The 25,107-nt window shown below is 37.5% G+C and overlaps 1 protein-coding gene across 6 annotated transcripts; it reads left to right on the top strand.

Moving 5' to 3' along the window:
* The first annotated feature begins 5,120 nt into the window (after positions 1 to 5,120).
* Positions 5,121 to 24,442, top strand: LOC108715370 (sal-like protein 1). 6 transcript variants are annotated; one of them, XM_018260446.2, is made up of 6 exons: positions 5,121 to 5,316; positions 6,327 to 6,416; positions 9,960 to 10,094; positions 10,572 to 10,664; positions 12,981 to 16,369; positions 22,909 to 24,442. In XM_018260446.2, exons 2-6 carry the CDS (start codon positions 6,344 to 6,346, stop codon positions 23,347 to 23,349), a joined length of 4,131 nt encoding a protein of 1,376 aa, XP_018115935.1. In that variant the 5' UTR covers positions 5,121 to 5,316; positions 6,327 to 6,343; the 3' UTR covers positions 23,350 to 24,442. The 6 variants fall into 6 exon arrangements, with proteins under 6 accessions (XP_018115935.1, XP_041417058.1, XP_018115934.1 ...); XM_041561124.1 differs by lacking the exon at positions 9,960 to 10,094 and having other exon boundaries at positions 5,126 to 5,316; XM_018260445.2 differs by lacking the exon at positions 5,121 to 5,316 and having other exon boundaries at positions 5,351 to 6,416.
* Positions 24,443 to 25,107: the final 665 nt, after the last annotated feature.

Here is a 25,107-nt window from a genome sequence, read left to right on the forward strand (position 1 = left end):
TAATGTAGCAAATTGTAGCAATTCAGAATTTGCACCTGGATTACTGAGCTGCCAGACTGAAACTCCAGACAGAAGCCTTAAACTATAAAATTCAATTTTGGAAAAATGGTAAAAAATATAAAAATGGATAACAAATATTTATTTCTGGTGAATAATCTGAAAACAACTGTACTGAAAAAAGTGCTTGGAAGGTGACCAACCCCTTTAAAACAGAACACTGTACTTTATCAATGTTATTTTCCGCAATCCAATGTTATTTACTTTCTACAGTTTTGCTTTTCATTATTACATTTTTTCTTGCTGTAAAATTGTCACTGTCTCATTAATATTATAATAAATAGTCATTTTATGGTAATAAACAATACTGATCTGTACATTAAATTCTAATGTGCTCTGATATTTTCAATTTATGATCACACCGCTTAAAAACGTTAAGTGTTGTTTATGTTGCACAATACTGACTATAGACATGCAGGTAACAGCTAAAATATATTATGATATTTCCTTGCAGCTTTCAAGCACTCATGGCTGTAAATCTTCTAATAATTATTCTGGTAGTGTTATTTGGAGGTCCTAAAAGTGCAACTCTAGGTGTGAAAAGTGGTCATCATCCTACAATTGACATAACAAAGGACATTTATTAAAAAGCAGCACAGTCTTTTCTGATTCCCCAGCAGTTTGCTTGTGTTTCATTTTTTTACCTTCTGCCACCCCATATTACTTGTGATTCAATTATACACATTTGTTTGACCTCTGATCAATTATCTGCTGTCAGAAATAATGGAGGGGGATTCAATTTGGGGCTCCCTATTCTGTGTATTGATCTTTAGGAAACAAATCTAAAATGAGGGGAAAAGTATAGCAAATATATGGAAAGCTCCACATGGGATAGATATTATCCAACCTTATACTCTATTATAAAGAAAGGGGTTAAATTGTGCTGAGAACTGTATAAATCCATTGTTAGAGGTAATATATGCAGGATAGAAATGATATTAGATTAAGCAGAATCTTGCACAAACAGGATAAGCTTATTATTTAGAGGCAATATATTATAATTCTCAATTCTAAATCTTCCCTCTCCTTTATTTATAACCTCTGCTTATTTGAATTTGTTGTTAACCTTCCAAGACTTGGTAGTAGAGTAAGCAGAATCTTGCATAAACAGGATATGTGTATTATTATTTAAAGGCAATATTATAGTTTAATTGCATGTGTTACTAATTTGGCAAAATTTACCTATATATGTAACATGTGTGGATGCTATATACAATCAAATGAGATGAATTAATATTTGTGTGTTGAGAGAAACTTCTTTTTTTAAAAGGAAAAGATGCTGAGACTGAATGAAAAAATATTCTAATTTATAATTCTGAGATTACTTTTACAGCTACTTGAACAATAACCAAAGGCCTGCCAAGTACTGTATTAACACACATCCCTCGCCCCCAATAATGAGGGAACTGTAACAAAGGTTCATTTCTTAAAATTTGTTTGCTGTAGAAAAATCTTGTATATGTTAACCTATACACCCTACATTATTAACAGGTAGTTTCCCTCAATGAATGAAGCAACCATTTCCTCTGAGCAATAAATAAAATCACTTGTGACATAAAAGATTTGTATTTTCTTTATTTCCACAATATAATATACAGCAATGCCAGTGTCAAACAATGAATAGAAAACTCTGTCAAAAATTGGAAAACTGGTATCAGCTGAGGTAGTTAAAATAAAAGAAAAAAAGGACCCGCGTGTTTCACATCATTACATTAGGCTTTTCCAACATTTTAATTCAGAGACAGGCTATTAGTTGTAATTGATGGATTTCTATCAGCAACAATAAGGACCTATTCTCCTTTTGGATTCAGACAACACCTCCCTCTCCCTGCGGCAGTCATCCCTCTCCGTATAAGCAAAACAAAGTGAAAACGCTTCGGCACTGAGGGGATGAAGGAGACATATTATTGTCAGATGAGCTGACCCAGTGCTGCAAAAATAAAGACAAATATTGAAGGATGTTTACAAAACTTATATTAAGTTACATACTGCCTGGTATAAATAAAAAATAATACTTTTTCTGCCTTCAGTCTGTAACACATAAACTTTTGCAAGTGATATATTTTGAAAATAAAATAGTACAGTGATATAACCAAACCTACCTAAGGGGAGCACTGCTTTAATCCTGATTTAACATTTCAAGGGAAGCTACCATTTATAAATGACGCCTCTTGATCCTAATCCGTGTGTGTGTTATATATCCTGACAATGGTAGATAGAGAATATATTCTCTCTTTATTTGGCATGATCTCTTCCAAAGAAACCATTAGGCAGGGTTGGGAGAGCAAGCATTCAGGAGAAAGCCACCTCCCCACCTTCTTCTTAGTTAGGACTGACGCATGGACACTGCCTTGACGGGGTGCGTCAGCTTACGCATACTTTGTACAAACTTTGTAACTAAAAGTGTCTCTTTTTACTAAATGCAGACATGTTCCCTTCAAGTTGTGCAAAATGAGGTTTTGTTTTTCTCTTAAAGCTATATAATGGAGTGCTGGGGTAATGTGTTTAGTATGTGTATATATATATATATATATATATATATATATATATATATATATATATATATATATATATATATATAAATATATAGATGTAAATGGGTGCACACCAGGAACGTTTAAGGCAAGGTTACTTAAAAGTTAAACATACTTTATTGAAAAATATAAAAACAGGCCTGTTCCTGGTGTGCACCCATTTACATATATATATTTATCTATTTCATTACGGGTAGCACCTGGGTCACTTGCTATTGTTTGGAGTGCGGAGAAAACACAAGGACTATATATATATATATATATATATATATATATATATATATATATATATATATATATATATATATATATATATATATATATATATATAAAACGCAAAACCAAAAAGGTCTCTCGCACACCTTAAACCAATAATTAACCAGGTGCTGCTGCAATATCGAATACTCACATGTCCTTTGGTAGTGAGCAGCGTACACTATATAATTTATTATCAAACTTTTAAGAGCATATTACAAGGATCATAGCATGATCCTTGTAATATGCTCTTAAAGGTTTGATTATTATATTTTTTTTAAAAAATCAGTGTGCGCTGCTTACTACCAAAGGACATATATATATATATATATATATATATATATATATATATATATATATATATATATATCTATATATATATATATATAGATAAATGAACAAAAACCAGCACCAAGGGTCTTCCAGTGATGAAAATATTGTATTGTTACATAGTATGCAAAACCGACGTTTCGGTCCCCGATGGGTGCTGGTTTTTGTTCATTTATCTACATATAATATACCACCGTGCACAGGGGCAGCTACAAGGTATATATATATATATAGTGAGATGTTACTTACAGTAAGAATATGTTTTATGACATTATTTCACAAAAAAAAAAATTTTCAAATATAATTAGCTTATTCAAAAGGAACACACAATATACTATTTATACCATTTAGTTTCATGCTGCTCTAATTACATCTTTCTGTATTATATGTTGTGCACATACACAGAGTCCCACAAATATAGCGTGTGCAGCGGCTGCATGTCTGTAAGCTTTTGGAGATCAATCTCTGCCAAAGGATGCCTTTAAATATTCAGTGAAAAATAATGACTTGTTCAGTATCACCTATTGAAACATTATTATGTCCATCCTTCAAACTCAGCCCCCAACAGAGTTTAACGTTGTGTCAGGAGGAAGAGAGTCCCCCTAGTACTAGAAGACAGTGTGCAAGTCATAAATATATATATACTTGATATGTACTGATACTGTACAACAAATACATAAATATAACAAAAACCATATCTTGCCTATTCTAAACATACCTTATCAGCGGGGAATTATAATAAACACTTGCATTTTATGTTCATTAGTAGTACAAAGAGTTAAATTAGAATATAATCCGGCCATAGGTATATTTTATTATTAGAACGAGTAAAAGAAAGCAAAAGACACCGCACTGTTATATGAAGGGTGTCATTCCTATGAGCAAGCACCTTTCTGACGAGCTGAGGTACAAGGGGTCAGTTCTGGACACCAAGGGATCATCTTAGACTAATAGCAGTGTTGGACTGGGACACCAGGGGCCCACAAAAAACCCTTGGACCAGGGGCCCACCCAAACACCTTTAGACCAGGGGCCCACTCTAAGTATTATTTTCTTCCTTTCCTTACGAAACCTCTATTCTCCTATTCTCCTTTCTTTACATACTATAACCTATTATTCCATCTATTTAGCCTCTTTATTCTCATAGAAATAGGTAATGGCCATGACATAAGCCAAATGTTTAGAAGCAGGAGGGCCCACTGACACCTTGACCCACCGGGAGTTTTCCTGGTATCCCGGTGGGCCAGTCCGACACTGACTAATAGTATCCCTGTGGTCAGGGCAGCCATCAGGGGGGAGAGTTGTAGAGGGCCCTGAGGGTAAGGGGGCCCGGCCACGCCACACTTACTTGATTAGCCGGCCCCCCATCTTTCTGAGAGCTGCTGACTTCGGGAAGGCATGGACTTTAAGGGGCCCTGGCCACCAATTTTGGCCACCAATTTTTTTTCTAATATAGGGTCCTAGCCACCAATATTTTTTTAATGGGGGGGGCCTTGGCCACAAAAGTTTTTTTATGGGGGGCCCTGACCACCAATATCTTTTTATTAACATGTGGGAACCCTAGCCACCAATATTTTTTACTGTGAGGTGGGGCGGACCTGTGGGGTGGGGAGGGCGGACCTGTAGGTGGGGGTTGCGGTGGGTGCAGCCCAGGGGGCCCAGGAAATTTTGTCGTATGGGGCCCTGCGATTTCTGATGGCGGTCCTGCCTGTGGTACTGTATGGAGGGATTCTGGCTGAGAAAAGGAGAAAGTATGAAGACAAGCAGCTCATCTGATTTGCGTTTTTCTATTGTTTCATGCAAAAGTGGTGGCTTAGATCTAGCAGAAGCTGCCACCCCAAGGCTCCCTCTATGCTGTTTTGTGGAGAACTGAGCCTGCAATTTCTGTCCACTGGCTGCCTGGCTCCGCCCACTAATCTATTCTTAAAATAGTAGCCTTTCGGTTGAAAGACAGGCACAGTAACCAATCAAAGACGTGTGGGCTGGTCTTGCTACTTGCGACACACAACTTTCAGGCTGGAAAAACTCCAGCGTTTTAAAGACTTCAAAGAGGTTATCAGGCAAGAAGAGTGAAAGTGGCCGGGCGGCCGATTATAACCTGGACAACATTACACCCTGGGACATAGGGGTTTTTTTTAAAGGTAAACTTGATCTGCAGTTTACAAACGCCTCACTTGGCCAGTGAGGGCCAATCCAGGGCCCCCAACTGCGGCAGATACGTCATAAATCCACAAATCTGAACCCCCAGCAACTAGCGACTGTTGGAAGATGCTAAGTCCGTAGACTTTTTATTCCCTGAGATGTGAAGGGCAGAAAGTCGGATAGAGCTACTGTGTAGTATCACTGGAAAGTGTCTCCTAGTACCCTATGATATTGAGCTTTTCACTTCTGTTAGTATAGGAGCCCCCGACTAAGCGCAGTTCCGGACCTATTGCCTATCTGCTACTGGTGGGAACAGATCCCTGGGGCTGCAGTCCGAGCTGTTGCTGAACTACACATGTTAGATCCCAAATGAGTTCAGCAACAGTTATTGGGTCTGGAACACTGGAAAGTAGATGCGTGTAGAGCAGACCATATAACTGGGTGCGACAGATCGCGCTAACAAGGTAGTTAGATGGGATGGAGATGCGATGCCCGGATTTTAGGTGCGATATTGTGGGGGGTAGCTAGTAGCGGATAGGCAGCTCTTCGCCTGCGTATCTTTCAGCTGTCGCCTCACAGACCGCAGAGCTTGCGATCTACATCAATCTCCTGATAAGAAAGGGGCATGGGAAGTTGGGTACATCCATATATCGCCCCCTGAAACATTCCTGTAGTGGCGGCGGCGAGATGTTGCTAAGAGGGCTAACCTTGTATCCAAACACAAGCCCCCGCCTCCTCCCTGTGAGCCGGCCCCCTTATCATTGGGTGGCAGCTGAGAAAGACAGAGGCCTCTGGCGAATCACAGGCTCATTGATTAGGGAGAGTTGGTTTGAATAGAGCTGGCCATGTGCCAGCCCCCCCCTCCCCTATTACTAACCCCACTCCTATGATTAATCGCAATGCATTATTGATCATCATAATTATGGCAGGACACATGCGCCCTGGCTGGGGCTCCCTGGCCGCAATTGGGAGCACATTTTGGGAGTAAATTATTTGTCTTCTGTCCCAGCTGATGTGTGAGCCAGCATGTCTCGGAGGAAGCAGCCGAAACCCCAGCATTTCCAATCGGACCCCTGCCTGGCCTTGCCTGGAAGTCATGGTAAGTGGCACCCCCTTCTCTTATCTCCGAAACTCCTCTTATTCCGCAAATAGCTACTTTCTTTCGAGTCCCGCAGGCAAGTGTTGGCTACATTCATCTTTATTTGCTCCCAAGTGCTTCAGACATTCCCGACAGCAACTTTAACCCTTCTAATTCTGCTTGAACGTGTGACTTTCCGCACGTTTACTAAGCCCCGGTGCCAAGAGCACTTTTTTTCGGGGCACTCCGACTTACCCTGTTTGGAACCTGTTAGAAACCCCAAGAAAGTGGCACCACTCGGAAAGTTTGGGATCTCATCCCTTTCAGTTTATACAGAGCTCTTTGTTGACTAGAGATGCACTCGTGCTGCCCGTGGGTGCCAAGGGGGAGCCCAGTGCTGCTCCGGGGCAACATGGGCATCTCCTTCAGCACATTTTTCACGTTATTTGACTTTTCTGTTATACACGTGGAACTACACATGATGGACTGCAGAACTGTTTATGCCAACGGAGTATATAAACAATATCGGTAGGTTACTGAGTTTATACTGAGCGACGGAGCAGCGAATTTGGGAGCAGTGGAGGGGGAGGAATACGCTTATTTTGGGGGTCTTCATCGGCTCCTCCAATGTTACCCTAGCACCTTGACCACTGTTTAATACTTCTATGGGCAATCGGGGCTGATATTTCTAGATCTGGCTTTGAGAGGTGCAGTTTCTCCTAAGTGCGACTTGATTTCGTTACCTTTGTTGTGTGACAGTTGCTGCTCTGTTACAGAAGCCCCCCCTTTGAGCGGTGATTTGTCCCCTTTCCTAAACAAGCTCCAGGGGTAGCAGCCTGCCCAGCAAGTCCCATTATGATATTAAAAGGGGGACATCTCCCAAGCCATTCACCAACAAACAATGAGCTCAAACGAGCTTTGAACTCAATCCCCAGAGGTGAATATTATAAATATATATATATATATATATATATATATATATATATATATATATATATATATATATATATATATATATATATATACGTTTGCTTCTAAATGCTACTTGCAAGGGGTGAGTTAGAGAGACAGCAGAAGGAAACACCTTTTGACTGTTTGAGATAACTTTTAGCTTTTCCATTGCTTTATCTCTTTCCTCTTTGTGACCTCTCTGAATGCCCTCCCTCCCCCCAAAAAAATGGCCAAAACTGGAATAGGTACCAATGCTGCTTGTGGCAAACTTATTTGGTGAAAAGTAGATCCATAGATTTCATGATCTCGCAGCTAAAAGATTAACCCACTGCCAGCTAAGCTTGGTTACTCATTAAACCAGTTATCCGCCAAACCGCTTTTAAGAACTTTCAGTCTTTAAAATATTCTTTATATATTTTAATATAACATGATTTTTCTTTAGGAATGCAAATTCCTCCCATCCCAAGATGTATCTGGTTTTATCAGACCGCACCAAAATCTTTTGATGCCAAATACTATCCTTATTGAGTGTATTAATCCGATCTCTTTAAACTCCTTACACTGTAGCGTCCACAAATGAGTTTATAGAATTTAAAATACATGTGCATATATATTATAGGAATAGATGTGTATTAGGCACACATTCGGCCCAAGGAATCTGTACTTCTTTTAAAGTAGTTATATGCATTTCTAATATAAAGTATTATTAAGTGGAATGTGTGGTGTTTTTCTGGAGCAAACCCTTTTGTATCCTGTTTCCTTACCACTTTTATTGGTAAGGGGAAAAACTACATCAAAGCCATCTCTTTCTATCTAAGATCTTGCCTTTTGCTACATAATTGCTGTGTTTTGTATAGATAAATTATAGGCTGTAAAAAAAAAAAGGACGGGGGGTGGCGAATCGTAATCTGCTGTGATTTTTTTTCCTTTTATTTTTTTTAACGGATTTTAAATGGACATAACTAAATTATGACTTTTTTCCATAAATATATCACGGGCAAGATATTATTGTTAAAACGTCAACTGTTCCAGGCTGGGTAAATGATTAGAAGGGCTGAAAAGATCACCAAGCATTTAGTCACCAGGTCTTGAGCAAGCTGCCTGCAGGACATGGTTTGTAATAGTTTTACAGGATAATCCTCTTGTAATAATAATATTACTATGCCGGTAATACACGGCGCAGTAAATTTGGGAACGTTACATTTTTCATTCATTGCCCTATGCAATTGCGCAGCCTGACTTATATTTAAATAACGGTCCAAACATTTTAGATTTGTTTGTCAGGGTCTCAACAACTCTTCCGATTTTTAATTTGTAAATATTCACCCACTGTATGTGTGTGACGAAAACGATCCCCTTTACAATTGAATGATAATTTACTTTTTCATCAACGGATGCGCAACAAGTTTTCTGCGCTGGCTGATGTTTTCTTATCATGGAATATAATAATCAGCTGCTCCTCTGCTTAAAAATAAACATAAATTCTACTACTTCTTCATCTGACAAAAAAAATCCCTTCTCACACCTATTTCCCCAAATGTTAATCTATTTTGTGTCTAGTTGTTGGATGTATTTATTTTTTGCAAGGACCAGAGCCACTTCATGCTAAAAAAAAATTTGTATTCCTGCAGCTGGAACAAGGACTTACGTTTATGTTTTTATTTTATTTTTAGTAGTATCAGTTGCTAATTTGGAGTGTTCTGTTTGTTATTGGTGCAATAATTGATCTAAAATGGTTGGCATTTGTCTTGTTTCACAAGGGAGCATCCTTTCATTTCTAGGAAACTTCAGTTTTGTTGCTGCCGGGCACTTTTGTATGTGTTGCTCTCTCTCACACTCTTTATCTGTGGGTCTGTTTAGATCCATCCATCCCAATACTCATCCATCCATCCACAGATATACATCCCAAATTAGGAAGGAAAGCAACTCTTTATGCTCATTTGATGCCTGGAGATGTGCATCAATCTAAGTGTTCTGCTTTCTTAACCCTTGTTGGCCTCATCTCTTGAAAAGGTGACAAAGTTCAGACTCCCAATATGTTTTTTGATTCTCTCTCTCTGACCCCAGATCCAGTTCTCCTGATCTTTCTTAGCAGGGAGTTAACAGACTAACAACACCTTATCAGCACCACTTCTCCACTAACCCCATTCCCCCTTCCTGCAGGATTGACAAGTACTTCCCATAGACCAGTGCTCTCCAAAACAACTGGGATTTAGTTTCTTGTCTCAATGCCAATATTTATGTAGCCAAAGTGTAGATGTTGCCTCAAGGAGTCTTTCTTTTTAGCGTGACAGTGAAGTTTTCCTGTACTTTTGTTCCCTTCAAAGCTCTGTATCTGGATCCCCACCTAGTGTTCGCTAATATAACATGACAATTATATTTTCCATTTTAAGATTGTAGACCTTCCAACACTTTTTTCAGTTCAGTTGTTTTCAGATAGTTAACCAGAAACAATTTTTTTTTCAACCCCCTTATATTTATGACCATTTTTCTAATATTGAAGTTTAAAGTTTCATTTTTCAATTACTTATGTCTGTCTAAAGCAGCTGGGGGGTGGGTCACCGTCTGTCTAAACTGTTCTAAGTGATACATTTCTTATATTTGGCCCTACAGAGCAGAATCCAACCATGAGTTTCATTCAAGACAACTGTTACAATGGTTGCAAATATTCCACAGGAGATGCTGATGTAGCAAATTGTAACAGTTCAGAATCTAAAAGCAACTTGACAGAAAAAAAGTGTTTGGAAGGTGAACAACCTCTTTCATACCATTTAAATTCTTGACTTATTACAGCACCTTTTTTTTTGCATTTATTCCCCTCAGTATCTTATTTACAGTATTTCAATTACTGCAATTGCCTATAGTTTTTAAGCATTTTATTACTTATCAGAATGGTCCTTTTATTACTTTTTTGAATTATATTTCTCTCAGGAATTTTACTGTGAATAGATTTGCATTATGTTTGGCAGTGGGCTTCATAATTCATATCAACTTACAGAGTCTTGAAAACACATTACAGTTTTATGGTTTAAAATTATTTGTATATAAGTAAATGGATTAGAAAAACCTATACACAAACTCTTCTATCAGATATGTTAGTCATTAGGGGAAATATTAACTGATCTCTGGGCACTGTATATAGTTTTGGTGAATATCAGTATTTCAGCATGAATAGCATTTTGCTTCTTTGTTTGCAAACACACCGTCATCTATTTCTAATTTTAGGTACACTGGATTTGCTACAGTTAAGGATCAGCAGAGAATCCGAAGAAATGAAATCTGAACCAGAAGAAATAAAACTAAAGTTTAATCATGAAAGTATGTATTTTATATTGCCATTTTGTTTCCTTTACAGTTGTGCTGCACTTAGCTACACTGTCTAAAAATATTCTGCTTGTATAAATTTCTTTCTGTTTTTTCTTTTTTTGTTAATAAGAAAAATAACCCAGTATTTTAATTGTTTTTTTTTTTTTAAATGTAGCATTTTAAGGTGTCTGGAAATGTGTTTTATTTTTAACTATATAAATCCAGGAGAACTCTGCTGGTTTTCTCCAAAAAAAAAAGTGCTCTATTTTGGCAATCGTGCCTGGTTTATTGGAGCGGAGGCTTTGGCCCGCTCTGTGAGCTGTTTAGCTCTGAATCTGCTATTATTTGCCTAAGCACAGCTGACCAAGCAAAACTGTTTTTTAAAGTGGCATTATGTTTTGATAAATGTGATCTGGTTGAAAAGTATTTTCCACTGAATATAGAGCTTAAAAAACATGCTGACATAATAGTTTTAATGCATTTCGTTCAAATTGTGTGCACAAACAGAATGGCTTTTTGTTCCTTCATAATTGGCTGTAAAAGTGGATGGGGACATAACCATTACATATGGAAATGTGCAACCAGCATTTCCCTTGAATATATTAGAAACGGAATTTCTATGGGTGAAAAGCAAGCCTCTAAAAGGCATATACATTCCCTGTTCCTTCACAAAACCTGCATCCTCTATTTTACTTTTCAATAACCTGCCTGGGATGTTCTTTACAATGTTATTTAAAAAGAAGTTTTTCGTGCCAATTTCCCCCCCCCCCCCCCCGTTTTTCCCCTCACAGTTAGGATGGCAGGACCAAAGAGTACAAGCACTCATGTGTTTGTGTGTGTGTTACATATTATACATTAATACAAGTATTTGTTAATATAGCACCAACATATTTCACAGCACTTTATAGCAAAATCATTCACACTGATCCCGGTCTCTTTGAAGCTTAAAATTAAATTTCAGTATAAAAGGCACAATAGGGTTTCATTTATCTGTTTATAAATCTATCATCTATCTAGACAAACACTTTCTTTTCTCTACTCACTCACATTGAAACATACAAAATTTGGTGTGTGTTTCTGAAAAAAGTAGACTAATAGGAATATTATGCAAGCAGATGTATATATACTAGCTGTTGTAATCTAAAATTATGTTGGTGCAATATTCCTGATGATTTGAGTTTAAAATGTGCTTGGAAACTGTGTGCAAAATACAGCAATACAAGAAATTTAGGAAGGTCAGTGGAAGCTTGAAAAATAATTTTAGTGGAATATGGATTGTGGAGTCACGGAAACTCCCATTATATATTTTTTTAAATGCAGTAAAACACACAGGGTGGTAATCTCTGAATTAAACAGGGGGTTTTCACAGCCTTGTAAAATAACCACTCTCCATTTTACAAAACAGCAGTTTCTGTCTTCATGCTAGGTAAACAGTAGGAAACCATCCTGTTTTTCAATAGGATCAGTTTGAGTTTTCATTTACAAATGGATCTGGGTGTGATAAGAAATGTGAGCAAATAATGAGAATAGAGGACTGCAAGCAACAATTGCGCTTTTGCTTTAAACCATTCATATACAAATCTCTGATATGCATACAGTGGTGCAGGGTGTGTTATGTTTATATATTTCCCCTTTGATTTTCTAGAGTCTCTGCAACTTTCAATATGCTCCATAGAATTAAGTAGGATGATGCTACTGTAAAGCAGGATCCAGATTTTAGCTACTTTTTTTATAAGAATTCTTGTAAACTATTTTCCTTTAATTGTGCTAGTTGCTTGTTAAACTTTGTACATTGTGTACAAAAATAGTTTTATTTTATATTTATTTCAAACCTTTTTATGTAGTTTGATCAGTTTAAATTAGTTTAATCAGTTTACTTTCCTTTCGTTGTGTCAGAATACGTTGATGGGGGTCTAAATGATTCCCAAGTATATCAGAGGCCACTGAAAACGAGTGCTTCAACTAGACAATAAGCAGCATGAAATATTGGAAATCAATATTTTCTATGGAATTTCATTATTGCCAAATGTCTGCGGTTCATAGTATTTTATATTTTGATGGATTATGACATGGAAATGATTATATAAAACACCAGCACTGATGGCTTTCTCACTAGTTATTTTAGATTAAATTATTATTATTTTTAAAGTTGTACATTAATTGTTCTGATGTTCTATCTATTTTTGTGTACTGTTTGTCTGTTTTTAACTTCGGTTCCATTTTAATATGAATAACAGCAGTTCCAGAAAGAAAGACATAAATAAGTTTTTTTATTAAAAGAAAAAAAAAATATATATATATATAATTCTGAATTTCTCCCCTTTTTAGGAAACACAGAGAGGGGTCAAATCCATCGGACGCCCAAGAACAAGGAGGCGCATGTCTGTAGCAGATGTTGTGCAGAGTTCTTTGAACTATCAGATTTGTTGCAACACAAGAAGAACTGCACTAAAAATCAATTGGTTCTAATTGTGAATGAAAATCCACCACCTCCCGCTGAAGCCAGCTCTCCTAGTCCTCCCTCGGATAATCCTGATGAGCACATGAATGACACAATTAATAACTCAGATCAAGCAGACTGCAGTGACCTTTCAAAGCATGGTGAGCACGGCAAGCCTGACAATGAAGAATCAGTGGAGGTGGAGATTTCGGAAACTAACAATAGCAGCAGTGGTTCTAACAAAGTGGACAATGGTGATTCAAGCAGTAATAATCCCACATTGGGTACCTCAGCTATCACAACTTCGCTACCTCAAGTAAGGGATCTGACAGCCTTGGGCAACTTCTCTATGATTAACAGCAATGTCATCATTGAGAACCTTCAGAGCACTAGAGTGGCAGTGGCACAATTCTCCCAAGAAGCCAAAACTAAGGGGGCAGCAAACAATAAACTGGCAGTGCCTGCATTCATGGAGCAGCTCTTGGCTTTACAGCAACAGCAGATACACCAGTTGCATCTAATTGAACAAATCCGTCACCAAATATTACTGTTGGCATCACAGAGTGCAGAGATGCCCACTTCATCTAGTGACCCTCAAGGGGCTTTAAGGGTATCTGCCACTCCATTGACTACTCTGAGTTCCCATTTGTCCCAGCAGCTAGCTGCAGCAGCTGGCTTAGCACAAAGTCTTGCTAGCCAGTCAGCGAGCATCGGTGGTATGAAGCAACTACCCACCATACAGCTACCTCAGAGCAACTCTGTTAACACAGTTCCATCCATCTGTAGTTCCTCTCCAAATATGAATGCATTGGCAGCAACAGTTAATCCACCTTCCTCAGAGAGAGTACCATCAAGCACTGGTGGCTCACAGGTCAATAATCAACCAGCACCTGTAACATCATCACCACCTTTTGCAATAAGTAGTTTATTAAGCCCTGCATCCAACCCACTACTACCTCAACCTTCCCCTAATGCCACACCTTTCCCCAGTGCATTGCCCAGCATAGGAACAACAGCAGAGGATTTAAACTCACTGAGGAAAAGTAAGCCACCCAGTGTGACTGCTTTTGAAACCAAGAGTACATCTGATGAGGCATTCTTCAAACACAAGTGTAGATTTTGTGCTAAGGTTTTTGGCAGTGACAGTGCCTTGCAGATCCATCTACGTTCTCACACTGGCGAGAGACCATTTAAATGCAACATATGTGGAAACAGGTTTTCCACCAAAGGGAATCTTAAAGTCCATTTTCAGCGTCACAAAGAGAAATATCCCCATATTCAGATGAATCCATATCCAGTGCCAGAACATTTAGATAATATTTCTACAAGCACCGGTATACCATATGGGATGTCTATCCCACCAGAAAAGCCTGTAACTAACTGGCTGGACAGTAAACCAATTTTAACTACCCTCACAACATCAGTGGGTATGCCTCTCCCACCAACAATTCCCACCTTGACTCCATTTATAAAAACTGAAGAGCCCCAGCCTATATCTATTAGCCATCCCACTGCCAGCCCACCTGACTCAGTAAAAAGTGAGACAGCTTCAGAGCTACTTTTAAAAAAAACTATTGATTTTCCAGATGAGGCTGAGGCTGCCATGCCACCCATTCTAGACAAAGAGGAACATCAGTCTCAAAATTCAGATTCCCTGCAAAATCTTAATACTTCTGCCTGCTCTCCCACAACTGACTCTGGCATATCAGTCATGTTCCCAAATCTGCTTTTACCTCTAATGTCAGAGCAATTTAAAGCAAAATTTCCATTTGGAGGAATTTTGGATGTGACACCTGCTTCAGAGACTTCAAAACTTCAACAGCTTGTAGAGAATATTGACAAAAAGTCAAGTGATCCAAATGAGTGTGTTATTTGTCACAGAGTCCTGAGTTGCCATAGTGCTCTAAAAATGCATTATAGGATACATACTGGAGAACGACCATTTAAATGCAAAATTTGTGGTCGTGCTTTTACAACTAAAGGTAACTTAAAGACTCATTATAGTGTCCATCGTGCCATGCCACCTCTTAGAGTACAGCATTCATGCCCAATTTGTCAAAAGAAATTTACAAATGCTGTTGTACTCCAACAGCATATTAGGATGCATATGGGAGGGCACATTCCTAATACTCCTGTTGCTGAAAGCTACCCTGATTCCATGGAATCAGATACTGGGTCCTTTGATGAGAAGACTATTGATGATCTAGACAATTTCTCAGATGAAAACATGGAAGATTGTCCAGACAGCAGTGTCCCAGACACCCCTAAATCTATTGATGCATCTCAAGACAGCCTATCTTCTTCCCCACTACCGCCTGCAGTTTCAAGTATCACTGCTTTAGAGAATCAAATGAAATTGATCAATGCTGGACTTGCTGAACAGCTCCAAGCCAGTCTAAAGTCAGCTGAAAATGGGTCTATTGAGGGTGATGGTATGACCAATGACTCCTCATCTCTTGGTGGTGACATGGAAATCCAGAGTGCTGGAAGCCCTGCTGCCTCTGAATTTTCTTACTCCATGCATGCTTTGTCTCCTTTCAATAGCACAAATGACGATCTGAAATCACCCAACACAGATGAGAAACTTCAACGACCTGTATCTCTTGACACAACAAATGGACTGTCCCCTACACCAGCTAATGGAGGGGCTTTGGACTTGACATCTAGTAACACAGATAAAGTGATCAAGGAAGAACCTTTAGGTGTGCTATTTCCATTCCGAGATCGGAGTAAATATAAAAACAATATATGTGATATTTGTGGCAAAACCTTTGCATGTCAGAGTGCCTTGGACATTCATTATAGAAGCCATACCAAAGAGAGACCATTTATTTGCACAGCCTGCAATCGTGGCTTTTCAACAAAGGGCAATTTGAAACAGCATATGCTCACTCACCAGATGAGGGATCTACCATCACAACTCTTTGAACCCAGTTCCAGTATGACACCAAACTCAATACTTCCCTCAACGCCTACTAACCTACTGGCAACTATAATAAAGACTGAGTTTAATGGTTTCATGCATGGCTCTTCTCAGGACATTAAAGAACAGCCTACAAATATAGTTTCACCAGGATCTCTGCCATCTTCTGCCACATCACCCATTCTGCTTCCTGCTTTGGCCAGAAGGACTCCTAAACAGCATTACTGCAATGCATGTGGGAAATCATTCTCTTCTTCCAGTGCTTTACAAATCCACGAGCGGACTCACACTGGTGAAAAACCCTTTGGCTGCACTATATGTGGAAGAGCATTTACTACAAAAGGCAATCTTAAGGTAAGAAACTTGGTTCACATTTTCATTGATTTACACATGAGATGGAATTTGTTTACAGCACTACCCAGTATGATAATCCATGTGTAGTTTAAAAAAAATGCAGATTATCTGTGGGTACTGCCTTTCGTTTATTTCCCAGTCGTTAACAGTATGCAGGCACTGCAATTCCACTTAAAGGCTTATAAGGCCACAATGACTAATTACTTAAAAGGTTTCCTACATTTGGTTGTTCTCCAAGATTCAGCTGTTACATGTGACAATGTGAAATGCAAGCTCATAGGCCAACAATCCAAATAAGACTTTTGCATCTGTCGTGACACAGAGTTCATGCTTTGCACTCATTTCTGTTCTTTGCTAAGGAGTCTTTGGATTTCCCTTCTGTAATATTGTTCTCTATAGAATATTGAACCTGATATTATGGCATCATCAGCAAGTGTCTTCTTAAATGGGGGGAAACTATGCCCTTAGTTATGAATTTTTGTTACTTCAACATTATAATGCATTTTCAAGAAAATACTGGACATTAATCAGATATTAATGAAGCAATCATAAACTGAGCACCAGGAGTCTTGTGCCATTGCACTGCACTAGTGATGTGTGTGTGACAGGGCAGGAATATTAGCAAGAAAGCATTGACATTATTAGAGTAGCAATGTAAGTTTGGCTTTCAGTTTAAGCTTGTTCTATTTATTTTATATAATATTAACCCTAAATGCATAGCTATCCCCATGGTTAAAAATTGGCTGGGCCAGTAAAGCATGGCTGATGCTAGTATAACAGATCGATCACTTTGTGAGCAGGAAGATAATCTCTGCTGCCGACTTCTGGGACGTAGGTCCTACGAGAACAAGGAGCACTCCAGTGGGACATATGCAGTCTTATTCATAAGGTGAAATCATGGCAAAGTTGCAAGCATTTCATTTCTGCCTGGATTCTGAAACAGTCCAGTGCTGTAAATATATATATGTTCTACATTCTATAGAGTTTTGTTTCTATGTATTTATTTCAAAGTTTTGGGAAGGCCTTTGCAACAGAATAATTTTAGGAGACTTGGTCATAGAATTTAAAGTAAACTCTAACAATAGAAGATAACAGTAGAAGATCTTCTTCTGGAAAAAGGTTATATCTATTGTGCTGCTCTATTCTATTTAATATTCTATTAAAAGCTGTTTGTGTACCCATTCCATAAATAAATGAATGCAGCCAAATTAGAGAATTTAGTATGCACTATTACTGAACTACAAAACCATCAGAGAGCTGCTGGTATGAGATCTGTCCACTGAGTTGTTTTCTAATGGAGACCCAGATTATTGCAGTACCTAAAATAAAGCCAAGTGGAATGTATGTTTTCTTAAATATAAAGTTGTATAGTTAGTGTCCCTGTGCAAGATTCTTTCATACATCTGCCCACTATGTCTCTTTCTGATTTTGCAACGGGCGTCTATAGCAGATGGCACCAGTCTCAATTCAGTATATACTTCATGGCAATTGGCAAAATTTTCTGACACCCAGCAAATAAAGCCCTCTCTGGTGACTGTACAGCTCCACCCACATTGTTTTGCAATAGAAACAATACAATAGAAAAAGAGATTTGCATTTCCAAATTAAAGCCTATATCTATAGGGAGTTACAGACTTCATTGGCAAATACTCATCCAATATACTTACTCATGAACTCCATAGGGAAATCCATTCTGTTAGTTTTCCTTTAAAAAATGACTTGCCTACACAACACAATTAGTGGACTTACATAGGATGTCTTTGATACGTTATGAAAGGTAAATACAGCCTTTAGGCTAATAACATGTGCAACTTTTGCCGCCTGATGTGTTACTATTGGCAGTTTCCTGAGCCGGTGAGGATCAAGTGATTGCTATTGCTATACTTGCAGGGCTTCAGGCAGTCTGGCAGGTGGGGGCTGCAGTTGACACACAAGTTTCTGGCTTGTTACTGCGCTGACATACTGGTGGAGGGGTCATCGGCTATGAGCCAACAGCAAAACCATTACCTGATGATCTGCCTTCTGGGTCCAGCCGTAGTCCTTCCAGCTCGGAGCTCAGCCAGCTCCGAATTTGCAGCAATTAGCAAGTGCCCTGGATGCTGTTGGTCACATTTTAGACATAAGTGTTGCTCTAAGTTTCTGTCTAAAAATGGACAGTACCATCCTTGCACTTAAAAATATATTGCAATTAAAACTCAACATGGAATACCAGAGCCTGTATGAAACTATATGCTTTGCAGCCCTGCGCCTTTATATAATCATGCACCTCCACACCCAACTGCATGCATGCATGCAGATTAGTGGTTCTAAGTTTGTACAGATGGTATACAGAGGGAGCTTATACAATTTTAGGTGGGCTATCTATCACTTTCCTTGCCTTTAATTTTGATTGTGGTTTTCCTACATTCTTCATCAGGGATGCTTGTCTGAAAGTAAAAAAGGCCTCTCAGGAATACATTGATGGGGGAATGCTTTTTATAATTTTTTTTTTATCATTTCTTTTCTGTTTAGTTCTCTAACAGATTATTTTGTCATGCTGCTTTTGCCTTCAGAAGCATCCATCATAACCTTCAACAGGTAGCACTAGTCGATGAATGTAAAGTAATAGCTTGTTTCTTCCCTTTGGAAAAGGGATGTTGAAAGTGGGCAGTAAACTGTTTTTAGCAAGTTCAATAAAAGGGCTTTGGTGGTTTTTAGAGAATTGGTAGGAATATGAGATAAATAATGCATGTAAATGTATTGCCCTAAGTTGCTCTTTTATTAAATAAATTACACTGTTTATCAGACCCATTTTTGTTTTAAAACGTGAGCCTTATATTAGGTGTAAGAAGTTGTGACAAAGTAATGAAAGTTGTCGAATGTGTGATTGTTTAATGCCATTAACTGCATTTCCGCTTAACTGTTAATGAATCATGTAAGTGTTGCACGCTTTCTTGACTCTACTGCTTCTATGCATTCAAGCCCCGTCATTGTGTAATAGAGAATCACTTGTTATATTAGCCATGAAAGATTTAACCTTGAGGCCATTTTGCAGTTAAATTGGCTATGGTAGGCTTATTCATACAGTGAACTGCTAGCCCATAGAGTCAGACAGAATCTAAGTTTGGCAACTAAAGTTCCAGGGACTAAAGGGGCCAGTAATACCAAAAATATAATTTCCCCTGCATTTTTAAAATTTCTTTGTGTTTTTAATAGACTCCAAACTAGTTAATATAAATAAACTACAAAATAGCCATTGGCGCAACATTTCCAGGTCCAGAAAGGTTGTTGGGTCCACTTTGCATGAAAGATTTGCTCAATTGCCACAAGACGCTGGTAGATATTGTAATAGGAAGCAAACTGAGTTCCAAGTCCAACAGAGCTGTCTCTCCTGTCTTGTAAAGCCTTTACAGAAGCCAATTGGTCACAATATCAGGGCTGAATATTGAGAGCTGTGTTTTGTTTTTTAAATTACTTTTTATTATTGCCTCTTATATAGAGTGAAGGCACATGTGTTTTTATTTTATGTTGGTCTTGATTTTTTAGGTGACCATATTTCCATCATGAAATATACATTTTTACTGACTAGTAATTCTTTGGCATTACTTATCATGATTTGGTACAAAAAGTCTCTGGTAGAATCCCACCCTGCTCACTGCTTTTGGCTTGATTCTGATTTCTAGTTGTGCTGCATATAAGACTTGCTTTGGTCACTAATCTCTGCCTTATGCTGACTTCTGCAATGACAACAGGTTTCTTAGTAGCGAGCACATTTTGTAGGAGGCCATTACTTGGGACTGTTTAGGACATCTGGAGTCAAGGCCTGTAACATTTTTGACCTGTGCAAAATGGGAACGGAATGTGATACAATTATTTTTTTTGCATGCTAGATTTTTGTTCCCTAATAAATTCTTTGGAAGTTGGTGCCCTGGCCAATGTATACTAATATATTCCAACTGCATCATAGTAGCAAAAAAAGTTATTTAGTGGATTTATCACGAATAGATATTAAATAGCGTAGAGTACTTTAAAAATATAATAGTTCTTGCTTTAATCTTTTGCTTGTTATGTTCATTGGCCGCAGCAATCAAAACCCCTAGAGAGGCCATAATACCATGTTGTGCTTATTTGTATGTTATGTTATTACCCAGAGTCCTCTCTGGCAGTTTAACTACTATAAGACATGAGTTAGTGGATTTGGAACTCGTTGAAGACATTCAGAATCGCTCTTCTATCTCTGTAGCTTTTTGAAAGCAGGAATCTGTTATGCATTAGCTCTTTAAACCCGGTACATTAAAATCATCTAGATTTATTTAAAGCACCCTCATCTTAGATAGATATTATGTTACTCCAGCTTTCTAATTTAACCCATATTTTTACAAAATATCTGCATGTTCATAGCTTATTTGGCATGTTGGCTTTTTTTTTTCAAATGAAAGAAATCTTTTATTGGATTACCTAAAGCAATAAAAAATGATTTGGGTTCCAGTAAAACAATGTAATTTATCTGGGAAGACAAATTAGCCTGGAAAAAAAAGTCTTTCAATCTATCTATTGCAGTTATCGGCAACTTTTGTCTCTCCAGATGCTCTTATACAGCAACTCGCCAGCAGGCAAGACTGTCGGTGGAATGTTTGTAATTGTAGTTCCACAACATCTTCAGGGCTTCAGGTTTCCCTTTGTCTGATCTATTGTGATTGTGTCATTTAAATTTTTGGAATTACTTTCTTTTAAGGAATAAGTACAAAGGAGAGAGCTTTATATGGCAGCCTCTTTTTGGGAAAGTTAAGCCTTCATTGTCCTCAGCCTTCTGTAATGTGTACAGGTATGGGATCCAATATTCGAAAACCCATTATCCCTAAAGCTTGGAATTATGGAAAGGCAGTCTCCCATAGACTCCAGTATAATCAAATAATCCAAATTTTATAAAACAATTTCTGTGTAATCATAAAACCTTATTGGAGTCAAAACCAGCCTAGTGGGTTTATTTAATGTTTACATGCTTTTCTAGTGGACTTAAGTAATGAAGATCCAAATTATGGAAAGATCCGTTATCCAGAAAACACTAGCATTCTCTATAACAGGTCCTATACCTGTAACATCCTTTTCCAAAGATTTAAAGGAAAATATTCCCCCCAAATGAATACTTAAATGACAATTTATATCATATAAAATAGCATTTCAAAGAAGCATAAAAAAAGTGAATTATATATTTAAGTAAATATTTCCTTTTTACATCATACCTTGAGCCACCATTTTGTAATGGTCTGTGTGATGCATTGGATGAGAAATAATGCAGCTCTAACTGTATCAGGAACAAGAACATATGTGGGAGTAAAAGACAGAATTTTGTCCATTAATTGGCTTATGTGACCTAACATGTATGTGTGCCCTTGGTTCATTTGTGTGCACTGTGGGATCCCAAGGGTCTTCCTTTAATTTTTAAAATGGCAATTTTCTATTTAGGATTACCTGGCACATATAAAAGTATATCGTTATGAAAATGGTTTATTGTGGGTATAGTTTTGAAAGCAGGAATAAAGTTGCTTCAGAGAGGAAATAATCCCAGGAGGAAGTGAGGGGGTGGTGGCAGTGTTAGAGACAGGAAAATAAACTGCAGGGTAAGATTAGGCCAGAACGCTTATCTTGTGTTACCAAGGGTGAAGCCCAGGAGTTTCTATGCAAAGACTTGAAATAATAAAGATGAGAATTGGTTAAGAATTGAGCATTCCATGTATTGTATTTGAATTTTATAAGGACATAGGATGGTTTGCCTTCCAATAAGGATTCATTATATTTTTGTTGGGATCAAGTGCAAGGTGCTGTTTTATGATTACAGAGAAAAAGGAAATCCGTTTTAAAATTTTGGATTATTTGGATAAAATGGAGTCTATGGGAGACAGCCTTTGGATAATGGGTTTCCGGATAACATTGGTGGTACTACCAGGGCATTTCATAGGTGAATTGTTCTTTCTAGACTTATTTACATAAAATACTTTTGAATTGTTCCTTGTGTAAACGAGATACTCTTATTCTGCTAGAGCATGTCTGATTTAGGTCCTTCTGCAGTAGCTGAGCACTTTGCATGTGTACACATGGTGTTGACAGAGGATGTCTCTAGAGATTGCAGGCAGAAATGTGAGATGAATAATTACTCTTAAGATAACTCCTCTCCAGAAGAGTAATCAGAGAGCCATACCTTTTTCCTCCTTTCTTTTTCTATTTTTCTATTTCTTTCATTATTTTATATATATATATATATATATATATATATATAATTTTAATCTTAGCTCGTGCAGTAAAAAAAATGATGTTAGAACTCGTGAGCATTCCATCTTGTTTATAGCTGTTTAACAATAGGGCATTTGAAATGAAGGTAAACATTCTCCTGATAACAATAGCCTGTTGTATTTGCCTCTGTAATAAGAATGACTATTGTTTATTGAGAATGACAGTTTTTAAGGAGAGTATTTGTCGATATGGAATTGGAAACATTTTGATAATAAGCATTGTAAATCTCTTTATTTACACTATCTCTGTTTTGATCTTTTTGATCCCAGGTTCATATGGGAACTCACATGTGGAACAGCACACCTGCAAGAAGAGGAAGAAGACTTTCAGTTGATGGACCTATGGCTTTTCTTGGAGGAAACCCTGTTAAGTTCCCTGAAATGTTCCCAAAGGATTTAGCTACAAGGGCTGGAAATGTGGATCCTTCAAGTTTCTGGAATCAATATGCGGCAGCCCTGTCTAATGGATTGGCCATGAAGACCAATGAGATTTCTGTCATTCAGAATGGTGGCATTACTCCAATGGCTGGAAGCTTGGGAAATGGTGGGAGCTCCCCCATCAGTGGCCTGACTGGAAGCCTAGAAAAGCTCCAGAACTCTGAACCAAATGCACCTCTAGCTGGTCTGGAGAAATTAGCAAGCAGTGAAAATGGCACATCTTTCAGATTTATGCGCTTTGTGGAAGACAGCAAAGAAATTGCCACGAATTAGCATAGAGATGTTCAAGAACAATTGATGCAACTAGAGGTTGCATCATTCTTTTTTTTCTGTGAACTGCACCATTAAAGCATTTTTGTACCATGGTCATCTTCTAGAGTTTTACGTGAGTGTATTTATTAGTGATATAACTTAGCTCTGCATACATGCAATTGCTAACTTTGGTCTCTGTATTTGGAACTAAATACTTATAGACTAGAGATGTGTATACAAGCTGTAACATTTATGGCAATGGCAAGTCTTTATAGTTGATTTTAGGCATTAACTTATTTTATATATTCTAGTTTTAATATGGTCCTTTATGTTAATGCATAAAGAACATGGGAAATGGACTATTTATCTGTATTTGAATGCACATTAAAAGGGAAAATCATTTCTCCAATTGCAAATACCGTTAGAGGGGTGGGTTTTTATCAGGATTCTGCTGTGATCCATTTTGTTTTTGTTTGTTTCCATTATCCTCCTTTATCCTCTTTAGTAGGTGTCTTGTGCTTTTTACTTGTCTCCACTGTTTATAATTGTGTGTACAGTGACAAGCACATAGATTATTTGGGAAAAGATATATATTTTGTTGCAATTCACACCTTGCATTTTTCTTTGCCCTGTAGATTTGGTTTTTGATTTTGGTTTAGAAAATGTGCTGGAAATTTCACAATTGCTGCTAAATCTAGCATCTTTAACAACCTTCTGTGGAAATAGAAAAAAATGTAGATGCTTGTACATATATAAATATATATATATATATATATATATATATATATATATATATATATATATATATATATATATATATAAATATAAAGTGAGGAAATATTCGCTTCCATGGGAAAATGTAAATAGATTTCTTGTTGCTATTTGCTCAGCGTTGAGAGACGCCTTTTGTGGTGAAGAGGTTAAATGGAAATCAAGCTCTCTATTCTTGAATAGAAGAAAAAGTAAGATGTGTTTCATTTTTTATTAATGAGGAATGGACAGTTATGCTCTTTCTTATGAAAGTTGGGAGACCACTTCCTTTAAAGTTTTACTGACAAATAGCAAAAAATACTGTAATTTTAAGCAAGTAATGAAATACAACATTTTTCCAACAGATGTGGTGTGTGTTGTTAAGTAAAGGCACTTGCCAGTTGGGATGCCGCAGCGCCGATTGAGGTGCCATTACCAACGTTTTAAAATGTTCAGATTTAAAAAGAAAATATACTTTATTATAAAGATAATACTAGACAGGTTTCTGCTCACTGAGCATCATTTCTTTTCCATGACTTTCATCAGAAACATGATAGAAAGCAGTTCCACCTCAGAGGAGCCCAGTTTAATTTTCATCAATATATTGCCACAAGACAATGGGTAAACAGCTCTAAAATACTGGTAGGATAGTCAATTTGCCCTACTTCACGTATTTGCTTCTCAAATATAAAAACAAAAGAAACCTGAAAAAAACAGCCTTATTTCAATAACAGCAATATACGTACATTAGGATTTTCCAAATTCATCAGTATGTTGTTTCTGGAACTTTAGATAATACAGCACTTACAGATGGACTAATAATTACAAGGCCCTAAATGAAAGCTTGCTTACCAGTGGAGGTATTTTTATATATTCTATATTTATTTAGAAAATAAAAGGGCATTTCACCTTTAGAACACTTTTTTTCAATTGTTTTCTATTTACCATATTTTAAGTTTTAAAGACCAATTTACTTTTGCTTTCCTCTCCATCATGTATATGTGCTGCAAGCTAGGTGGCACATTAAAA

The sequence above is a fragment of the Xenopus laevis genome, chromosome 4S, assembly GCF_017654675.1.
Source record: "Xenopus laevis strain J_2021 chromosome 4S, Xenopus_laevis_v10.1, whole genome shotgun sequence".
NCBI classification, from domain to species: domain Eukaryota; kingdom Metazoa; phylum Chordata; class Amphibia; order Anura; family Pipidae; genus Xenopus; species Xenopus laevis.